This window comes from Micrasema longulum, unplaced genomic scaffold (genome assembly GCF_059751315.1).
Source record: "Micrasema longulum isolate JH-2025_06_02 unplaced genomic scaffold, ASM5975131v1 h1tg000371l, whole genome shotgun sequence".
Classification (NCBI taxonomy): domain Eukaryota; kingdom Metazoa; phylum Arthropoda; class Insecta; order Trichoptera; family Brachycentridae; genus Micrasema; species Micrasema longulum.
In genome coordinates this window covers 312,119-328,197 of record NW_028277572.1, presented here as the reverse complement: position 1 = coordinate 328,197, position 16,079 = coordinate 312,119, and the positions used below count along the sequence as shown (strand labels likewise).

Below are 16,079 nucleotides of genomic sequence, written 5' to 3'. Positions count from 1 at the left end.
TTGCGACAATCTGATAACACGTAGAGCTTGTTTATTGGTAAAATTAAATATTTTATTTGTTTGTTATTTTCACTTTTACCTACTTTTAAGAGTTAAAGCGTATTAAATTTCACTTCCTTAATATTTCAGTTTTAATTTTTTCTCCCCCTTTACTCCCTTTACCCCTTTCTCTTCTTATAGAATAGTGCAGATATTTAGTAAATTCTTATTTCTTAAAAAATATAATATAAATATGTCTTAGTTCGAGTCTGGATTTACAATAAGGGATATCAAGTAAACTATTCAATGTTTGGCTAGATCTAAATTAAATTCACATCTTCCTCAGATTGTTTCCTTTTCTGAGATGCACACATCATTTCAATTTATGAGTCACTATTTATACCTAAAAATAGGAAAATAGTTTAGGACATAAAAATACTGTTTATAAAATACGCATGCATTTATTAATTTATGTTAATTCACTTTAAATCCGATTACAAGAAAGAAAAACAGAGTTATCATTGAATTTCAAAGATGTTTTCCTTATTGGGAAAAAAATGTCGCGTTTATTTCTGCAGACGCTGGGGTTTGGCGAAAAATATAACGTATTTAAATTAAAATTATTTTAACATTTTACAACAGAGATGAAGAACATTTAAGAAAAGGTAATATAGAAGTCTAGGCATCTACAGGGCTTATGACCTGTCAATGGCTGGTTTAAGTAGCCACTTTACACACTGTGTAACATTCACCATTCTGCCTATATTTGAACATCTATATTCCTTCAATTCTTTCATCTGTTGATGTTTGTGAAGTTAAAGAGCTAAAACCTTTATTTATGCGCCAATGACAGGTCATAAGCCCTGTAAATGCCTTGACTTCCATATTCCCTTATTTAAGGTACTCTCCATCCCTGTTGTAATTTGGTTATCTTAATGACCCCCGAGGGGGTAAAATCCAGTATTTTGTCTACGAACATTTGGACAAACTCAAATATTGTAATGAAACCAACTGGTCCAAAAAGAAGTTTGAAAATTGAAAAATTGTTTTCAGGCGTTGCCTAGTATGTGAAATAATTCAGTAAAATGAATCTCTTTACAACAATAAAGGTGTCAGCTCTTTAACTTCACTAAAATCAACAAAATGGAAGAATTTAAGAAATATGGATGTTCAAACATATGCTAATTGGTGAATGTTACACAGTGTGTAAAGTGGCCACTTAAACCATCTATTGACAGGTCATAAGCCCTGTAAATGCTCAGACTTCCATATTCCCTTATTTAAGGTATTCTCCATCCCTGTTGTAATTTGTTATAAATATTTGTATATTACCATTTACTGACATTGGTTATATAATTACAAATATTTTCTAAAATTTATTGAAATGTTCGACCACATAGTAAATGCTTTAAATGTTAAAATGATATGTCTAGAAAATGGTTTATATTCAAATTTTAAAAAAAATATTACCAAAAATACGATAATAATGGTATTACTGTAGAACTCCGTTTATCCGAACTCCAGTCATCCGCATTGCCAAATAGTCGAATCGATATCACGAAATAAAAAATAAAGTAAATGTTCTCAATTTTCATTTAATTAAACAATTAACTTTACTGGACATGTTTAAGTAAGTTTTAGTGTGATTCGGTGTATTATTTCAATAGCATTTAAATCTGGCACTCGTTAATCCGGATAGTTGGAGTTTTACTGTATTATTTTTCTGTGCGTGCGATGCTAAATAAACTTTCTACAAAGGTTTAAAATACGCATAGCTAAATACTTTTAATTTGGTTTGAACAAGATACATTTCGCGCCCTTTAGTACAAACGGCACGTTTGACGTTACCCACGCCAAAAGAAATTACGTATAAACGTGTTTTCTTACACGCGGTAAAAAATAGAGAGCTTTACTCATATACTTGGTATAAAGTTAAGCCTAGGCATAGTTGTAAAATACGGAAGGGAATTTCATCCTTATTGCAGTGTTAGAATAAGGATAAGAATACCATGCCTGGGCGTAACTTTTTATTAGGTACATAAGAAAGGCCCAGAGTATTGAATTGAATCGATCCATGTTGAAAGGGCACAAGTCACCTTTTTGGTGATTTCGACAATTTTATGTAAGATTATTTAAAAAATACATATCTTTTAGTCCTCATCCAATATCTAACAAAAAGGGATCTAACAAATATCTTATAGAAAATTGTTAGAGCGATTTTAGTTCCATGTTCAAAAAGACTAGTCCATTTTATTATTTTAAAACATTCTATTTAATGGCAATACTTTATGAGTGTCCTGGCAATACGAGAGCTGTTAGTTTAGTAGTTTTACGTTAAAAATTCAACATGTCACGCTGCATGATACATAAGTAATTTCAACATTGATAAAGAGGATAATTTGACGAGAAATAGGAATCAAAATTCTGCTAACCTAGACCATCGAATGTGATCACGATAATGACGAGATGGTAGAAAATAAATGAAAACTATAAATCATTCTTACTGTAGAAAGTAAACTTAATATTGTAATACTTTGAGAGACCACCAAATTGCAATACTTGTTTACTGAAAAAATAAGAAAAGGTGATTTAAATTTTTTGTTTTATCGGGAAAATATTAAGATGCTAAAAGGGAACAGGTCCGTGGATTAAAAAAAATTGCAATAAAAAACTTACCAACAAAATAATATTTTTATTAAACTTTTATATCAGTATTACTTATTTATACCAAATTATCAATTAAAAATATGACAAGTTCCTTAAAAAAATTAAGAGACAGTTTTTATCGATTTTCTCAATTTTTTAATCTATGGACTTGTGCCCCTTTAACATGGATCGATTCAATTTTAGGATGAAGTTTAGGGCGGAAAATGAATAGAATTACGATTCGGTAAAAATGATCTACTTTAAAACGTCATAGGTTTGGGTCAACACTCAGAGTAATAATGCGTAACCTAGAGAGAAGCCCTAACACTGTATTTCATAGAACGCAAGCGATGTTGGTTTATTGGCTAGCAACCAATTGGTGGCCATTTTGTTTATTTGACATGATCGGATGCTTTTGTAGCTGTGTTTGCTTTGTTTGTATATAACTTGGATATTTACGTTATAATGAATAAAAATTGACTATGGTGAATTGCAGTATGTTTGGTTGTGGCAGTAGGAGCGTCAAAGGTGTTAAAGGAGTCAGTTTTAACAGGTAATTGATTACGATTATTTTCCCATGATTTACACTGATTTTTGGCATTTATTGTCCCGACACGTGTATTATGTTGCTTAAAAACTTTCCTTATATCAACATATTTACTTCAAATACTATTTTTCTTCAATTTAGGGGATAAATTTTCGAATTAAAGTATGTTAACTGTTGATAATGAGAGTTGATTATGGGCAATATCTCAGGGCCGCACTAGGCATCCATATATGGTTTGAGTTTGTAGAATCAAGTAGAGGTCGATTAAAATTTTACTCGAAAATAGCATCGTTAACCTTGAAATCGCATCTAAAATAACGTGTCCAAATTTCAGGCCGCTACGACTCCCCATTTTGGAGATGTGACGGACAAACAAATAAACTCAACATACGAATTTAGTTCAATGGAGTTGGGATCTATATCTCAATAAATATAACATAAATGTATTGTGAATAAAATGAATAAATAAATAAAATAATAAACACAAACAACGTGTATTTTCAGTTTTATAAAATAAATATAGGTAAATTATAGAAAAATAGATTGGAATAATCCTGCAATGATAAATACACAGGTACCTATTTAAAAGTATTTACAATGCTAATAAATATCCATTTGGCAATTCTCAACCTGAGGACGGCCCATTTTTTTGCTGCGAACTGTAGCTAACTTAATACCCAATAGTCATAGAATGGTTTTCCTACGTTTGGGCTCCTCTCTAGGTTACGCATTATTACTCTTAGGGTCATCAAATGTTTTGAATAGCCGATCAATTATGTGTTGAGATAGATTCACGGTTTCTGGGAAGCCATGTTTTCAATATTTTAGCGTTCCTATTAGGGTTCCCTTTTTAAATGTCAGTACAACTCGCCGACGACCCCTCGTGTCACGGGCGGTGTAATTTTAAAATTACAAAAAATTATGGCGATGATAATACGTTACACAATTATTTTTTTCCCATAAGTTGTTAGTCTAAAAAAATACTTAACTTCCTCATGGCACGCAATGCTAGAGCCCAACAGGCGCAAATGACGTTAACGTGACTTGACATTGATGCACGGACGTTCCGATATTTAATCTGATTTCCCAAAAGGTATCATAATTGAACGTAGTTATGCAGAAAACAGCCAGTCCACAATTTTGAAAAAAATATATATTGATGTTATAGGGTACAGTAAGGTAAATTTATGTTCTGCTAAAAACAGCCAGACCGCTTTCATACAAAAAACGGTTATAATCACCTACTGGAAGTTATGTCGATCACAAAATGGCATATTTCAATTCGCAGAAAACACTCATAGCACTAGAAATATCTTACGGTACTTTAAAAATCATTACAACTGGCCAAATACATAATTAGATTCTTGTTTTTAATGTAAAAAAAACTGGTGTATTCGTTGTTTATTATGTGTCAAAGTCAAAAACATACCAACTGTTGTGTAGATTCGATTATTCACCCTTTTCACAAAAGTGCTATTATTTCAGTTTCACTTTTCTATGGCTGGCGGCTTTCTGCATAACTACGTTCAATTTCTAGTTCTTCTTAGTAACAAATCAACTCTCGTTTAGCCATGGTAATGACTTCTGATCTTCTACATATTCTGTTTTCGTAAATATGCTACAAAATTTGCGATACAGAGGCAGGAAGAAATACTTTCAACATATACTCCTAAATGAATAATAAAAAACTGTATCACGGGAGTTACATTAAACAAAATGTTCAGGAAATAAGGTTTTGTGATTGAGCAATTTCCAAAACATCAAAACATGAACCAAATGAGATAATTTCAATCTGCATCTTAAATGAAATCTAAAAAAGTACAAATCTTAATATAGCGCATCTGGGACTATTGACGTTTTTTGCATTTAACAAAGTTTACTTCAGTTTATTTCAACTTGAAAAATCATTTTGATGACGAATGTGGACAATGTTGAGGTGATTTGATTTCATGGGATTATGGTATGTAATATATTTTAAAGATAAATTTGGAAAAAACGGTTAATTTCAATTTTTTTATATAAACAAATCGAGATGATACAATTAAATTTACTAATCTATTTCCAATGCTTTAAAAGAACCCTGATTTAAAAGGTTTTCATCTCTCGCTCCTCCCGGCCGCTTTGACTCGTCCACTTTCCAATTTGATTCGTTCAAAAAGAAGTCCCTGTAATCAGAAAAAGAATAATTGCACTACGCCATTTTACATTTCCGTTGTTAAATATTCCCGCCAGTTGCAGAATGTATTTTATGCATAGCACACTTTTTACTATCAAACGCATGCATAAATAACGAGGTATTTTAAAGTTGCATGCTATCTTTTCTAACTGCGGAATTAAGACTAATGAACCAGGGACTGAAATTATACAATAAACTACCAGACAAAACTAAACAAAAGACTCAAAGACGACAAAAAATGTAAAAAATATTATTTTGAACAACAGAGTATAAATGAAAAATGTATATATTATTTTATGTAAAATGAATGTAATAATCCGTCAGGGTTTATAAATAAATTTTCAAATAAAAAAATAAATAAAAAAAAAACTCTCATCCACTATCAAAGATGTTTCCATAGCATCTCTGTTTAAATCTCGCCTGAAGAAAAACCTCCTTTGTCGTCATTAATCTCTCGTTTTTTCCTGTCTTTTTGTCCCCTTAGTGTCAATATTAATGTTTTTTTTGTATACACATTTAACGAGTTCTGTTTTTATATATATTTTATTTAATTATTGTATGTTCTCGCATATTTTTTTAACCTTCAATTATGCAAATAGCACATTTTATTTTTTTAGTTAGTTGTAAGAAATTGCCATTTGACAAAAACCCGGCAATGTACAAATATGTATAAATAAAAAATTAAGTTAATTTAGATAATAAATTACCTTTTATCGACAACTCTCATGACACATTCTTTTTTTAGGTCCTCCATAGATCCTGCTATTCCTCCATATTCATAAGGTAAACATTCCTTTGGGATAAATTCAAACAATGTTTTCGAGTTTGGCAAGTGAAAATGTATCTGAAAACAGGAATGAAATTATGATTGTAATTTTTTTATTCAATAGGAGTGGTACAGTGATAACATTAACTAGATGTACAAAAGTAGATCTGTATAGAATTTTTAAAAAACATGTACCCTTTATAAAATCTATTAAAAAAAATGGTAATTAATAAAAGTAGCACATTCATCCACTTAAAGTTTTTCATGAGTATAATAAATATTTTTTATTTTTTTATTTATTTATTTAATATAATAAAAAATTTACATGTTACCAAAAAGAAATACATAATAAAGCAAAAGTACAGAAACAAAAAACGAAACGAAATACCACACCAAAAAAGAAGCAACCTCTTGTCCTTGCTGTGGGATTACAATATTCATAATTTAAGTACAAAACACACAAATATTTCAAAAAATAAATGATGGTGTATGAAACATTTCTATATAAATAAAAGCACATACATACACATGCAAATGCGCAAGCGTGTGCACGCATGTATAATTACACACTAAAAGTATGTTCATTATTACAAGAATTTCCAAATAAACAAACCAGCCGCGTGATATCCGGCGGAGAATAGCATATTTCACATATATCATCTTGATCTAAACGGCACGGAAAAATTATAGTGGATTGACATTTATTAGATTCGTGTGTACCAATTTAAATTTGATAATATTTATATTTTTGTTTTTATAAAACTCCATAATTAATGATTTCAATAAAAAAACACCAATAAAAACGCAAGTTTTATACATTTTTTCAATTGAAAGAAGGGAATATTAGCGTTTTTATAATTAACTAAAATATTTAAATTTTGGTTAACATTTTCAATGAGTTGTAAATAACTCACTATTAGAAAATGGAAATCAAGTTGGGGTAGAGTGGGCTCGAACCTCGGACCTCTGATCCGTGAGTCCGCAACACTAGCCATGGGACCACAACCCAATTAAAATAATATACCAAAACTTGACAAAAAAGATTTTAATCGTAATTTTATCAAAATCATTATTTAAATTTAGCGAGTAGGTACTAACTCCCAGGTAAAAATTCTGCGAAAGGAAATCAAATGGAAATTAGAGTCGGTCTTATGGTGTACTGGTTATTTCATTTGCTAGGCATCAAATAAATAAATAATTGTAAAACAATAAATATCAATCCACCGTATTGTATTTTATCATTCCGTGTAGATTTTCGCCGTGGTGTAAAATGGGCCAATAATGCGATATTTTTTTACTTTTCATGATGGATTTATTTTTTTACACATTTTTTATTGATAACAACAATGATAAAATTTCAATTTCATGAATACAAAATCATCATGTCAATTAAAACCACATGCCTTTAGTAGCTAACACTAACATGAACTAATTGTAGTTTATGAAAATGTTTGATGTTGTGGGAGAAATACTTGAAAAATGGAGAGGGGTGGAAGGGAGGAGCATGAGTTTACTAGGTGTAGGGTGACCATTGCAAAACATTGTATAAAGGGCTATATTGAAAGGTTATTTGATTGTTTATTGATTAAAGGGACATTATTTTTCAAAGCCTTCTTAGTGTGAAATATATCCATGTTATTTCCTTATACTCCCTTATTATTTGTATGTATGATTTAAGCTCTTCTTTCTATGAGACATGGAAATTTCGGTAAATGGCTATATGCAACTGCAGTAACCGGCTTAAAATAAAGAACATCGGGCTTAAGAAAGAGACTGCCGGCCTAATCGGATTTGTAGAGCGTCATCCTTGTCATTCAAACAGATATCGTGCGACGGGGAGGACGCTCTACAAAGCCGGCCATCTTCTTAAGCCCGATATACTTTATTTACTGCCGGGTACTGTATTTAGTTACATTAAATAAAATGTTTGACTACCAAGTTAATACATTAAATATTGGAAAGTAATTGAATTAAAATGGGTTTTAATGTAAGTTGCGTCTTGCGTCCATTTTTTTCCAAATGAAGAAAACAAGAGGAGACAAAAAATGCAATAAATTAGTAAATAATGTATTCTCCTCCATCTTCTTATTTGTTTTCTTCTTTATTGGCTTGATTGAATGCGAACAGGCGGGGTGTCAAAAATGCTCACTTTCGTCTAATTAATATTTCATTTTAAAGGATTGTAATCAACTAAAATAATAAATATAACGTTTAAAACAAACACAATTTCTTGAAGAGCAGAAAATTATTTTTCGAATGGGGTATAACTTTTACCGTTTTGTTTTATTTTTGGTACTCATTACATATTTGACAAACAGACACAACTTATGTTAACACCTGATATATGTAGATATATTTTATATTAAAATAATTTACTTACACGTTTTTTATAGTCGTCCATTATTAAATGTTTAAACATATTAAACAATATTTCAGAAATTGGTTGGGAATTTAGAATGTGAATTTGGCGGAGTTTCATAGGTACACCAGCCTTAAAAGAAATAAAATACAAATACATTTTCTTTATCAAACGGAAATTAAGTTTTTTTTTATTTATTTATCAATAGACTATAAAACTAAGCCAATAAAAAACCATAATTATTTTTATATACCTTGCTGTCATCGATCTGATTTTTTAAAGTTTTTTAATTTTGACATTTAAAAAGTAAACCCCGTACGTATGTTAATAGACGATTAAACTAAGCTAAGATTTTTTTTCAATTTTCATATATCGTATTATCAGCGCCATGGTTTTTAAAAGTTTTGTATTTCTGAAATAACTCCGTGTGTGACGTTACAGGTTCTCTTCCGTTTATTCTCGATCAGTTCAAAACCATAAAATTAAAAATTTATTAAAATATGTTTTTTGTCGATAGTATTTCATAGACCCTTAATAATTTAAGATTGTAAAAAAACCTTATATTTCCCAACAATATTTTTAGTTTGTCCAAATTTTTGTAGACGAGGACTGGATTTAACTCCCTAGAAATGTATGTGAAATAATGTGTACTATGTAAATAATGTGCCTAGTATGTAAAATAATTCAGTCAAATGAATCTCTTTACAACAATAAAGGTGTCAGCTCTTTAACTTCACTAAAATCAACAAAATGGAAGAATTGAAGAAATATGGATGTTCAAACATATGCAAATTGGTGAATGTTACACAGTGTGTTAAGTGGCCACTTAAACCATCTATTGACAGGTCATAAGCCCTGTAAATGCTTAGACTTCCGTATTCCCTTCTTTAAGGTATTCTCCATCCCTGTTGCAATTTGTTAATCCCTAGGAAGCTGTTAATATTAACATATTACAACAGAGATAAAGAACGTTTTAGAGAAGGAAATATAGAAGTCTAGGCATCTACAGGGCTTATGACCTGCCATTGGCTGGTTTAAGTGGCCACTTTACACACTGTGTAACATTCACTATTCTGCCCATATTTGAACATCTATATCCCTTCAATGCTTTCATATGTTGATGTTTGTGATCTTAAAGAGCTGAAGCCTTTATTTATGCGGGTGAGATTAATCTGATTGAATTATATTTTTTTTATTTATTTTTTTATTATTTATTGGGGATAAATATAACAAATAAAACATACAGAGAATAAAACCAATAACAGATATCTACAAAAATACATTAAAAACACGTACAATACATACTAGTGTGTTTGTGTGAGTGTAAGTGCTTGAGAGGGAGGGTGAGTGGGTGTTATATTGGAATAAGGATGTGTATCACCTACATACTATAAATAACAAAAGAAATATAGGTTTCCCACCTAAATAAAGGTTTCAGTTCTTTAACTTCAGAAACATCAACAGATGAAATAATTGAAGGGATATAGATGTTCAAATATGGGCAGAACGGTGAATGTTACACAGTGTTTAAAGTGGCCACTTAAACCAGCCAATGACAGGTCATAAGCCATGTACATGCCTAGACTTCTATATTACCTTCTCTAAAATGTTCTTCATCTCTGTTACAACAGAATATTAACAGCTAATATTTTAATATTAACAGTTTCCTAGGGAGTTGAATCCAGTCCTTGTCTACAAAAAATTGTACGAACTCAAAATATTGAAGATTTATTCTATATTAAAGTAAAAACTTTTTTTTTTGACCCCTGTATTTCATAGACCCTAATCAATTTAAAATTGTAAAAAAACGTTATATTTCCCTATTGTATTAATTTAGTTAAAGTTATCGTTTTTTAAAATAAAAATATTAAATTAGTTACCTGAAAATACGTTGCTAGAGGTTTCAAGGCCGATAAAACTAACTGGGCAGTGTGTCTCATAGAAACTCCTTGAGAATCCACGATAATTATATCTCCTTCATACAAAGGGTCGAATTTGAGGGACAAATCGGCTAGCATGTTCACATACTTGACAATTGAAAACATAATGTATTTTTCCGGTCTACTTTCCACCATACGAAAAAAACATAGCCGGTAATTTTCTTTTGTTAAAAAGCTAGTTCTTACAACATCGCTGAAAAGAAAGATCTTTAAAATGAAATATGTTTTTTCATTCACCATTTAAGTTTTGCGTATTTACATAATAATAGGTTATGACGTAATAACTTATACAGGTTGTTTATTAAACCCTGTCACACCTGAAACCACGATGATCAGTATGAGCAAGAAGACATATTGGCACATTAAAATATTTTTTTAGATCGAATAAAATTTTAAAAATAAAATATCAAAAAAAGGAAATGGTTGCTTACTTCTGCAGGGGAGAAACTAGGAGGGGAGGGGGAATCTGATACTGCGCCGCGCTCCCCTCACTTCTCCCCTGCAGATGTAAGCAACCATTTGTTTTTTTTTATATTTTTTTTTTTTTTAATTTTTCTAAATATATTTATAAATATGCTAATATGCCTCCTTGCCCATACTGATCATTGTGGTGTTGGATGTGACAGGGTTTAAAGAACACCTGTATTGATAAATAAGTTAGTAATTAAAAATACTTGGTACACTTGCACTTGTTTATTCGACCAATTAGCGCTTTCACCTTACCAAGTATTTTTAATTACGAGTAGTAACATATATATAAGTTTACGTTATTTATTTTAAAATTTTATTTTATTTTATTGCACCACAACCGGCCAGGAAGCCCAATTACAGTGGTGAATTACATCACAGAACACCCAGACTTGAGAAAAATCATATTTATTTTTTGTGTTCTCACCGGGAATCGAACCCGGAACCTTCTGTCTGTGAGCCAAGTGTCTTGACCACTACATTATTACAATGGGATTCCATCAAGAATTGTGAATAACTTAAATCAATAAATATGTTATTTAAAAATATTATAATATTTATTTATTTGGGAAATAACAACAGTTTTAATATATGATGGATATAAAACTGTTATAAAATTAAAAAATAAATAAAATTAAGTCTATTCGCACACGCACACATCCTTTCACACTCGTACATACGCAATCACATGTGGGTATAGACGGGGTCTACGTTCAAGGCGCACGGAACGAATGCGGTGAGGTGTTTTAAAGCTACCAGGTTTAGTTTCGATAAAAATTGGCGGGCCCATTTAAAAAAGAGGATAACAGGGTTATTTCGTAAAAAAAGAATATTTATTTTTTAAAAAGATAATTGTAGTATATATAGATTTTAAAAAAAGATAATAGTAGTATATGCCTTACAATCAGTAACTTTTTTACAACATCGTTGGTGAAAAATATGCCCCGATTTTCGATCAGCAATAGGGACAGAGAAAAATATTTTTATATTTTAGTTTATTTAATACCTAAGTGCTCTAGTGTTTTTATTAAGAAATTTTAAGCATTACACAAATAATGTGTTATCATATTTAAATTTATCATTATAATTGTTAAAACTTACAGAATATTTGTTGTATCTTGAAATTCATCAGAAAGCGGATCTCTGTTTGCAAAAATTTCGTCAAATTGAGCCCTGATTGAAAAAAACGTGTCGATAAAATTTTTGGTTACTTGAAGACTATTCTTACTTCTGTATAAAAACTTTTGGATATATATATCATCTAGAACATACAATTACATATATAAATTATTTTGCTACTCGTGTTATCCGTATTATTTTAACGATATACAAAAAAAATATTTATTTGTTTATTAGAAAGTAGCGCAGGACAGAAAATCTTTTGCTGCAGTGATCGCCAACGTCGCGTCGCGTCGGGGGGACCCGACAAGGCACCGGAAGAAGAAGAAGATCATTAGTTTATCTGTTTGCTTGCAACCTTAACACGATTACGACATACATATTATTCAATGTAGGGGAGAGTGAGGTAATGGCAAACTGCGGGTAACTCCGAACGACGGTGTTCTAGAAGGTTCCGATACCGCCTGTCCCACACAAAATACGCCATATGAAAGCCGCTTTTCTCTTCAGTACTGAGCTGCATTTCGTAGGGGGAAGTCATGCACGCCATTCAAGGTAAAAACCGTTGCATATTTTCTTTTAAAATGATATCATATTTATCCCCTTCTTAGATGGTGGTATTTATGTTACAAATATAGTAAAGTGTTATATACTTACCTATATATTCGAATAGATTTAAACGAAATCAAAGTTTACCGTGTTGATTAAGAAATATTTTTTTTCTGGAATATTCGATTGTATGGGGTAGTGCCATTTTTTTTCCTATTTTATTCTAGTATAAATAAGTAACTGACAAATATTTTTTTTTCAGATAGCATGTAAATACATTAAGAAGACTTAAATAAAATATTCTCTGGAGGATCTTAAAACTGCTGTAGAACAAGTATTATGTAAAAAAAATGAGGATTGGAAAAGCGTCATTGAAATACTGCATTTATAAAACAGATTTAAAAATGGTTTATATTTCTTTGATAGAAATAACAAATATCTCAGTTACCAAGGATAACCTGCAAAAACGAAAACAACAGAAAAAGATATTTAGACAAGGTCACCAATAAAAATCAAACTAGAATTAAAAAAGCGCAAACAAATAGGGGGAAAAAAAATCAGATAGGAGTCAAGGCCATCCTTTTAAAATAGAAACTAGTGGCTATTATGAAGAGTAAAAAATAGAATACCATTAAAAATGTAATGTTTGCTGACAAAAATACCGTTAAAGCATATGAAGAGTTTTTTTGTTTTTTCTGTTCCGAAAATTTGAATTTTTAAGATTGGATCATGTGCTTGGTATGCCCTTAGAGTATATACGGTATGCCAATCACAGGCCCATGAAATATGTAGCAGTGAAAAAAGCTGGTTAAAAGGGTTTGAATGTGATTTTTGCCTAAAACGTCAATATTCGCCATTACCCCGTGTGCTTCGGATAATTCCAAACGGCAAGCCTAATGTTTTTCATTCAATTTCGTATGTTTTTCATTTCTTTTTAAAACATGTTTTTTTAATCTCATTTGGAAAATACCAAAGTTCTATTTAAAATAATTACGTTTTAGGTACTTGCCATTACCCTACTCTCCCCTATATAGTTCAATAATTGTACCTACACATTTTTACATATTATAATAGTAACACGTTTTTTTACAATGAAACAAAAAAAAGAAGCAAGTTCTTACAAAATAAGGACAAATTAAGAGTAATGTGCACAGTGCACAACTACAATATTCGGAAGAATGAAAATACAGATGTATATACTCTAAAGAAAATACACATTTATTATTTATTAAACTGATATCAGACAAATTAATATCCTTCGCGAGTAGCTACGTAGCGGACTCTGTCAACCAAAATTTTTGGATACTTTTTCCAAAGTATATGGCGTTATTTTTTAAACGGTGCGTGTTATATTTGCTTCCAATGTTCAATGAATTGTTGGACTGTTTCCAGAGACCAGGACTTAACGTAGCTCTGTAGGAAATAATCCAATGGTGTCAAATAATGTCGCCAAACTTATCACGCTGCAAATTTAAGGTTTAGCGAACTGAACACTGATTTTTTCAAGTAAATTTTTACAGTTTTCAAGCATTGTTCGAGTCTCAAGCATTCCATTATTAATTTAAGAGCACAAATGTAAAAAAAAGGTCATTAATTTGACAAGAGACATTACCTATTTTCAATCGACACAAAAAAAAATAATTACCTAAATAATCTGGGAGGTGGGGCTGGTTCTTGAGCCATTCCTGAATTAATCTCACATCTTCATTCGATGATTCCCTTATTTGTGATGAACTCATTGTATGACGTGACAGTAGAATTGAACACAGTAATGATAAATGAATTTGAGAATCAGATTTTAATGAGATAATTGTGCAAAAGACTTTATGCTAAATTATTTGTAATCCGATTATTTAAAATAAATAAAAAGTAATTGTATTTTGAACCTCTTTTTGCTTTAAATGTAATAAAAAAACTTTTATGAGTTTGTTTGATGTGGGGATAAAGGGGCACATAGATACATACGCATTTTATTTGAGAAATAATACTTTTCTTTAAAAATTAAGACACGATAAAAAAAATATTTGCCTCATAGTCAAATCTTCAGCGCGTTTGCCTACCACGCAAGATGTTTCTGGTTCGATTACGCACGTGGTCGAAATGAAATATTTATTTAAAAATCCGGTATTTTTTCAATTTAATTGCAATGCTCTGATACAATAAGTTAACTTCATCCGCCGAGTAGGATATAATTCTATCCTTAATTTTTCTTCATTCTCGAACTAAAAGCTTAAATATTTATTTATTTATTATTTTATTTATTTAACACTTTTTACACACATACAGTTTATATACATATAAGGGCGGGCATATTGCAAACAAAGATTAAGAAAATTAAAAATTAAAAAAAAATAACAAAACGAACGTTTTATTAAAAATGTTTTACGTATTTTATATGTGGAATACGCGTACTTTAAATAAGATATTGGTTTTATAATTAGAATTGCCTTTATCAAGATATAAATGTTACTGTTCTTAGTAATAGAACCCGGGGCCTCAAGCGTAATGCGAATCTTGGACTTTTCTCCGCACAATTTAATTTTCACGATTTTTTTACCTGAGAGCAGCCATTCAGTCGAAAACATTCGTCCAGGATTCTGGTTCTATTTCCCAGACCAAAATTTTGCGCCTTACGGAAGCGTACAATTGTAAAAATCTCTACTTAATTTTCTATACTTCCATTTTTGAAAGTAAATGCTTCCAAAGATTTTTCCCGAGATATTTCTCTCAGAGACTTCAAATTGGTTTTCTTCGCGTTAGGTTAGGCACCGTTTTATTTATTCTATAAAATAGTAACATTTTGCTTCATTGATTCAGTTAGTTAATACTCTAGTACCCACACGCATAGAAACATCTAGTTAAATGTATTGTTATAATATTTATTTAAAGTGTGAAAATTAATAAACATTTAATTAAATAGTGAATCTTAAAAAAGTTTATTCTTGTTTATGATGTATTGATTAATTTTGTAATACATGTAACATGCAAAAAGTTTAAAGTCTTTATTCATTCTTGCGAAATGCCATATCGACGCCATATTTTAAATGTTTTATTTTTATAACTACTTAATACAAAATCACAGACCTTTCCTTCAAAAAAGGAAAAAAAACTGGCACACGCACGTCCATTTTTTGGGGGAATAAATTCGTATATTAATTGTGATTTATGATTGTATCTAGGTAAATAAATAAAAAATATAGTTTACTTCCAAATCTTTCCTCAATAGGTTTATTAGCTTTGAATTAAAGAGATATCTTCGATCAGATCCTGCTACGTAAATAATAAATTTGATTTTCCAGAACTAATTAATCTACTTGCTTACCATGTCCCCTCCAGACCAACTAGACTGTCTGATGTTTTCTATATTCCGAGCGTTAAAACTAATCATCGGAAACATTTTACATCCCTCGTACTTGTGAAACATTTAACAAGAATTTTAATAGCCTAGATAAATTTATCGCTCCGCATAATAGGAACAGAGAACCAACAAGCTTGATTCAGAATTAGAGAGAATAGACGTTTTGCCTTTT

The 16,079-nt window shown here is 30.6% G+C and overlaps 1 protein-coding gene across 1 annotated transcript; it reads right to left on the bottom strand.

Annotated features, from left to right (window-relative positions):
• Positions 1-5,199: 5,199 nt before the first annotated feature.
• LOC148282162 (alpha-tocopherol transfer protein-like) lies at positions 5,200-14,308 on the bottom strand. The gene is made up of 6 exons (XM_088225571.1): positions 14,195-14,308; positions 11,983-12,142; positions 10,354-10,606; positions 8,495-8,605; positions 6,056-6,192; positions 5,200-5,337 (listed from the first exon to the last, which is right to left on the bottom strand). The coding sequence occupies exons 1-6, from the start codon at positions 14,286-14,288 to the stop codon at positions 5,223-5,225; spliced, it is 870 nt and encodes a 289-aa protein (XP_088081697.1). The 5' UTR covers positions 14,289-14,308; the 3' UTR covers positions 5,200-5,222.
• Positions 14,309-16,079: the final 1,771 nt, after the last annotated feature.

What these genes read in the sequence shown, in the direction of transcription:
- LOC148282162 (XM_088225571.1), bottom strand. Translation starts at nt 14,288, where the DNA reads ATGAGTTCATCACAAATAAGGGAATCATCGAATGAAGATGTGAGATTA. An exon ending in CAAGATACAACAAATATTCT is followed by an intron (nt 10,607 to 11,982) that starts GTAAGTTTTAAC and finishes CTTTCTTTTCAG; the next exon opens with CGATGTTGTAAGAACTAGCT. An exon ending in ATGAGAGTTGTCGATAAAAG is followed by an intron (nt 5,338 to 6,055) that starts GTAATTTATTAT and finishes TTCTGATTACAG; the next exon opens with GGACTTCTTTTTGAACGAAT.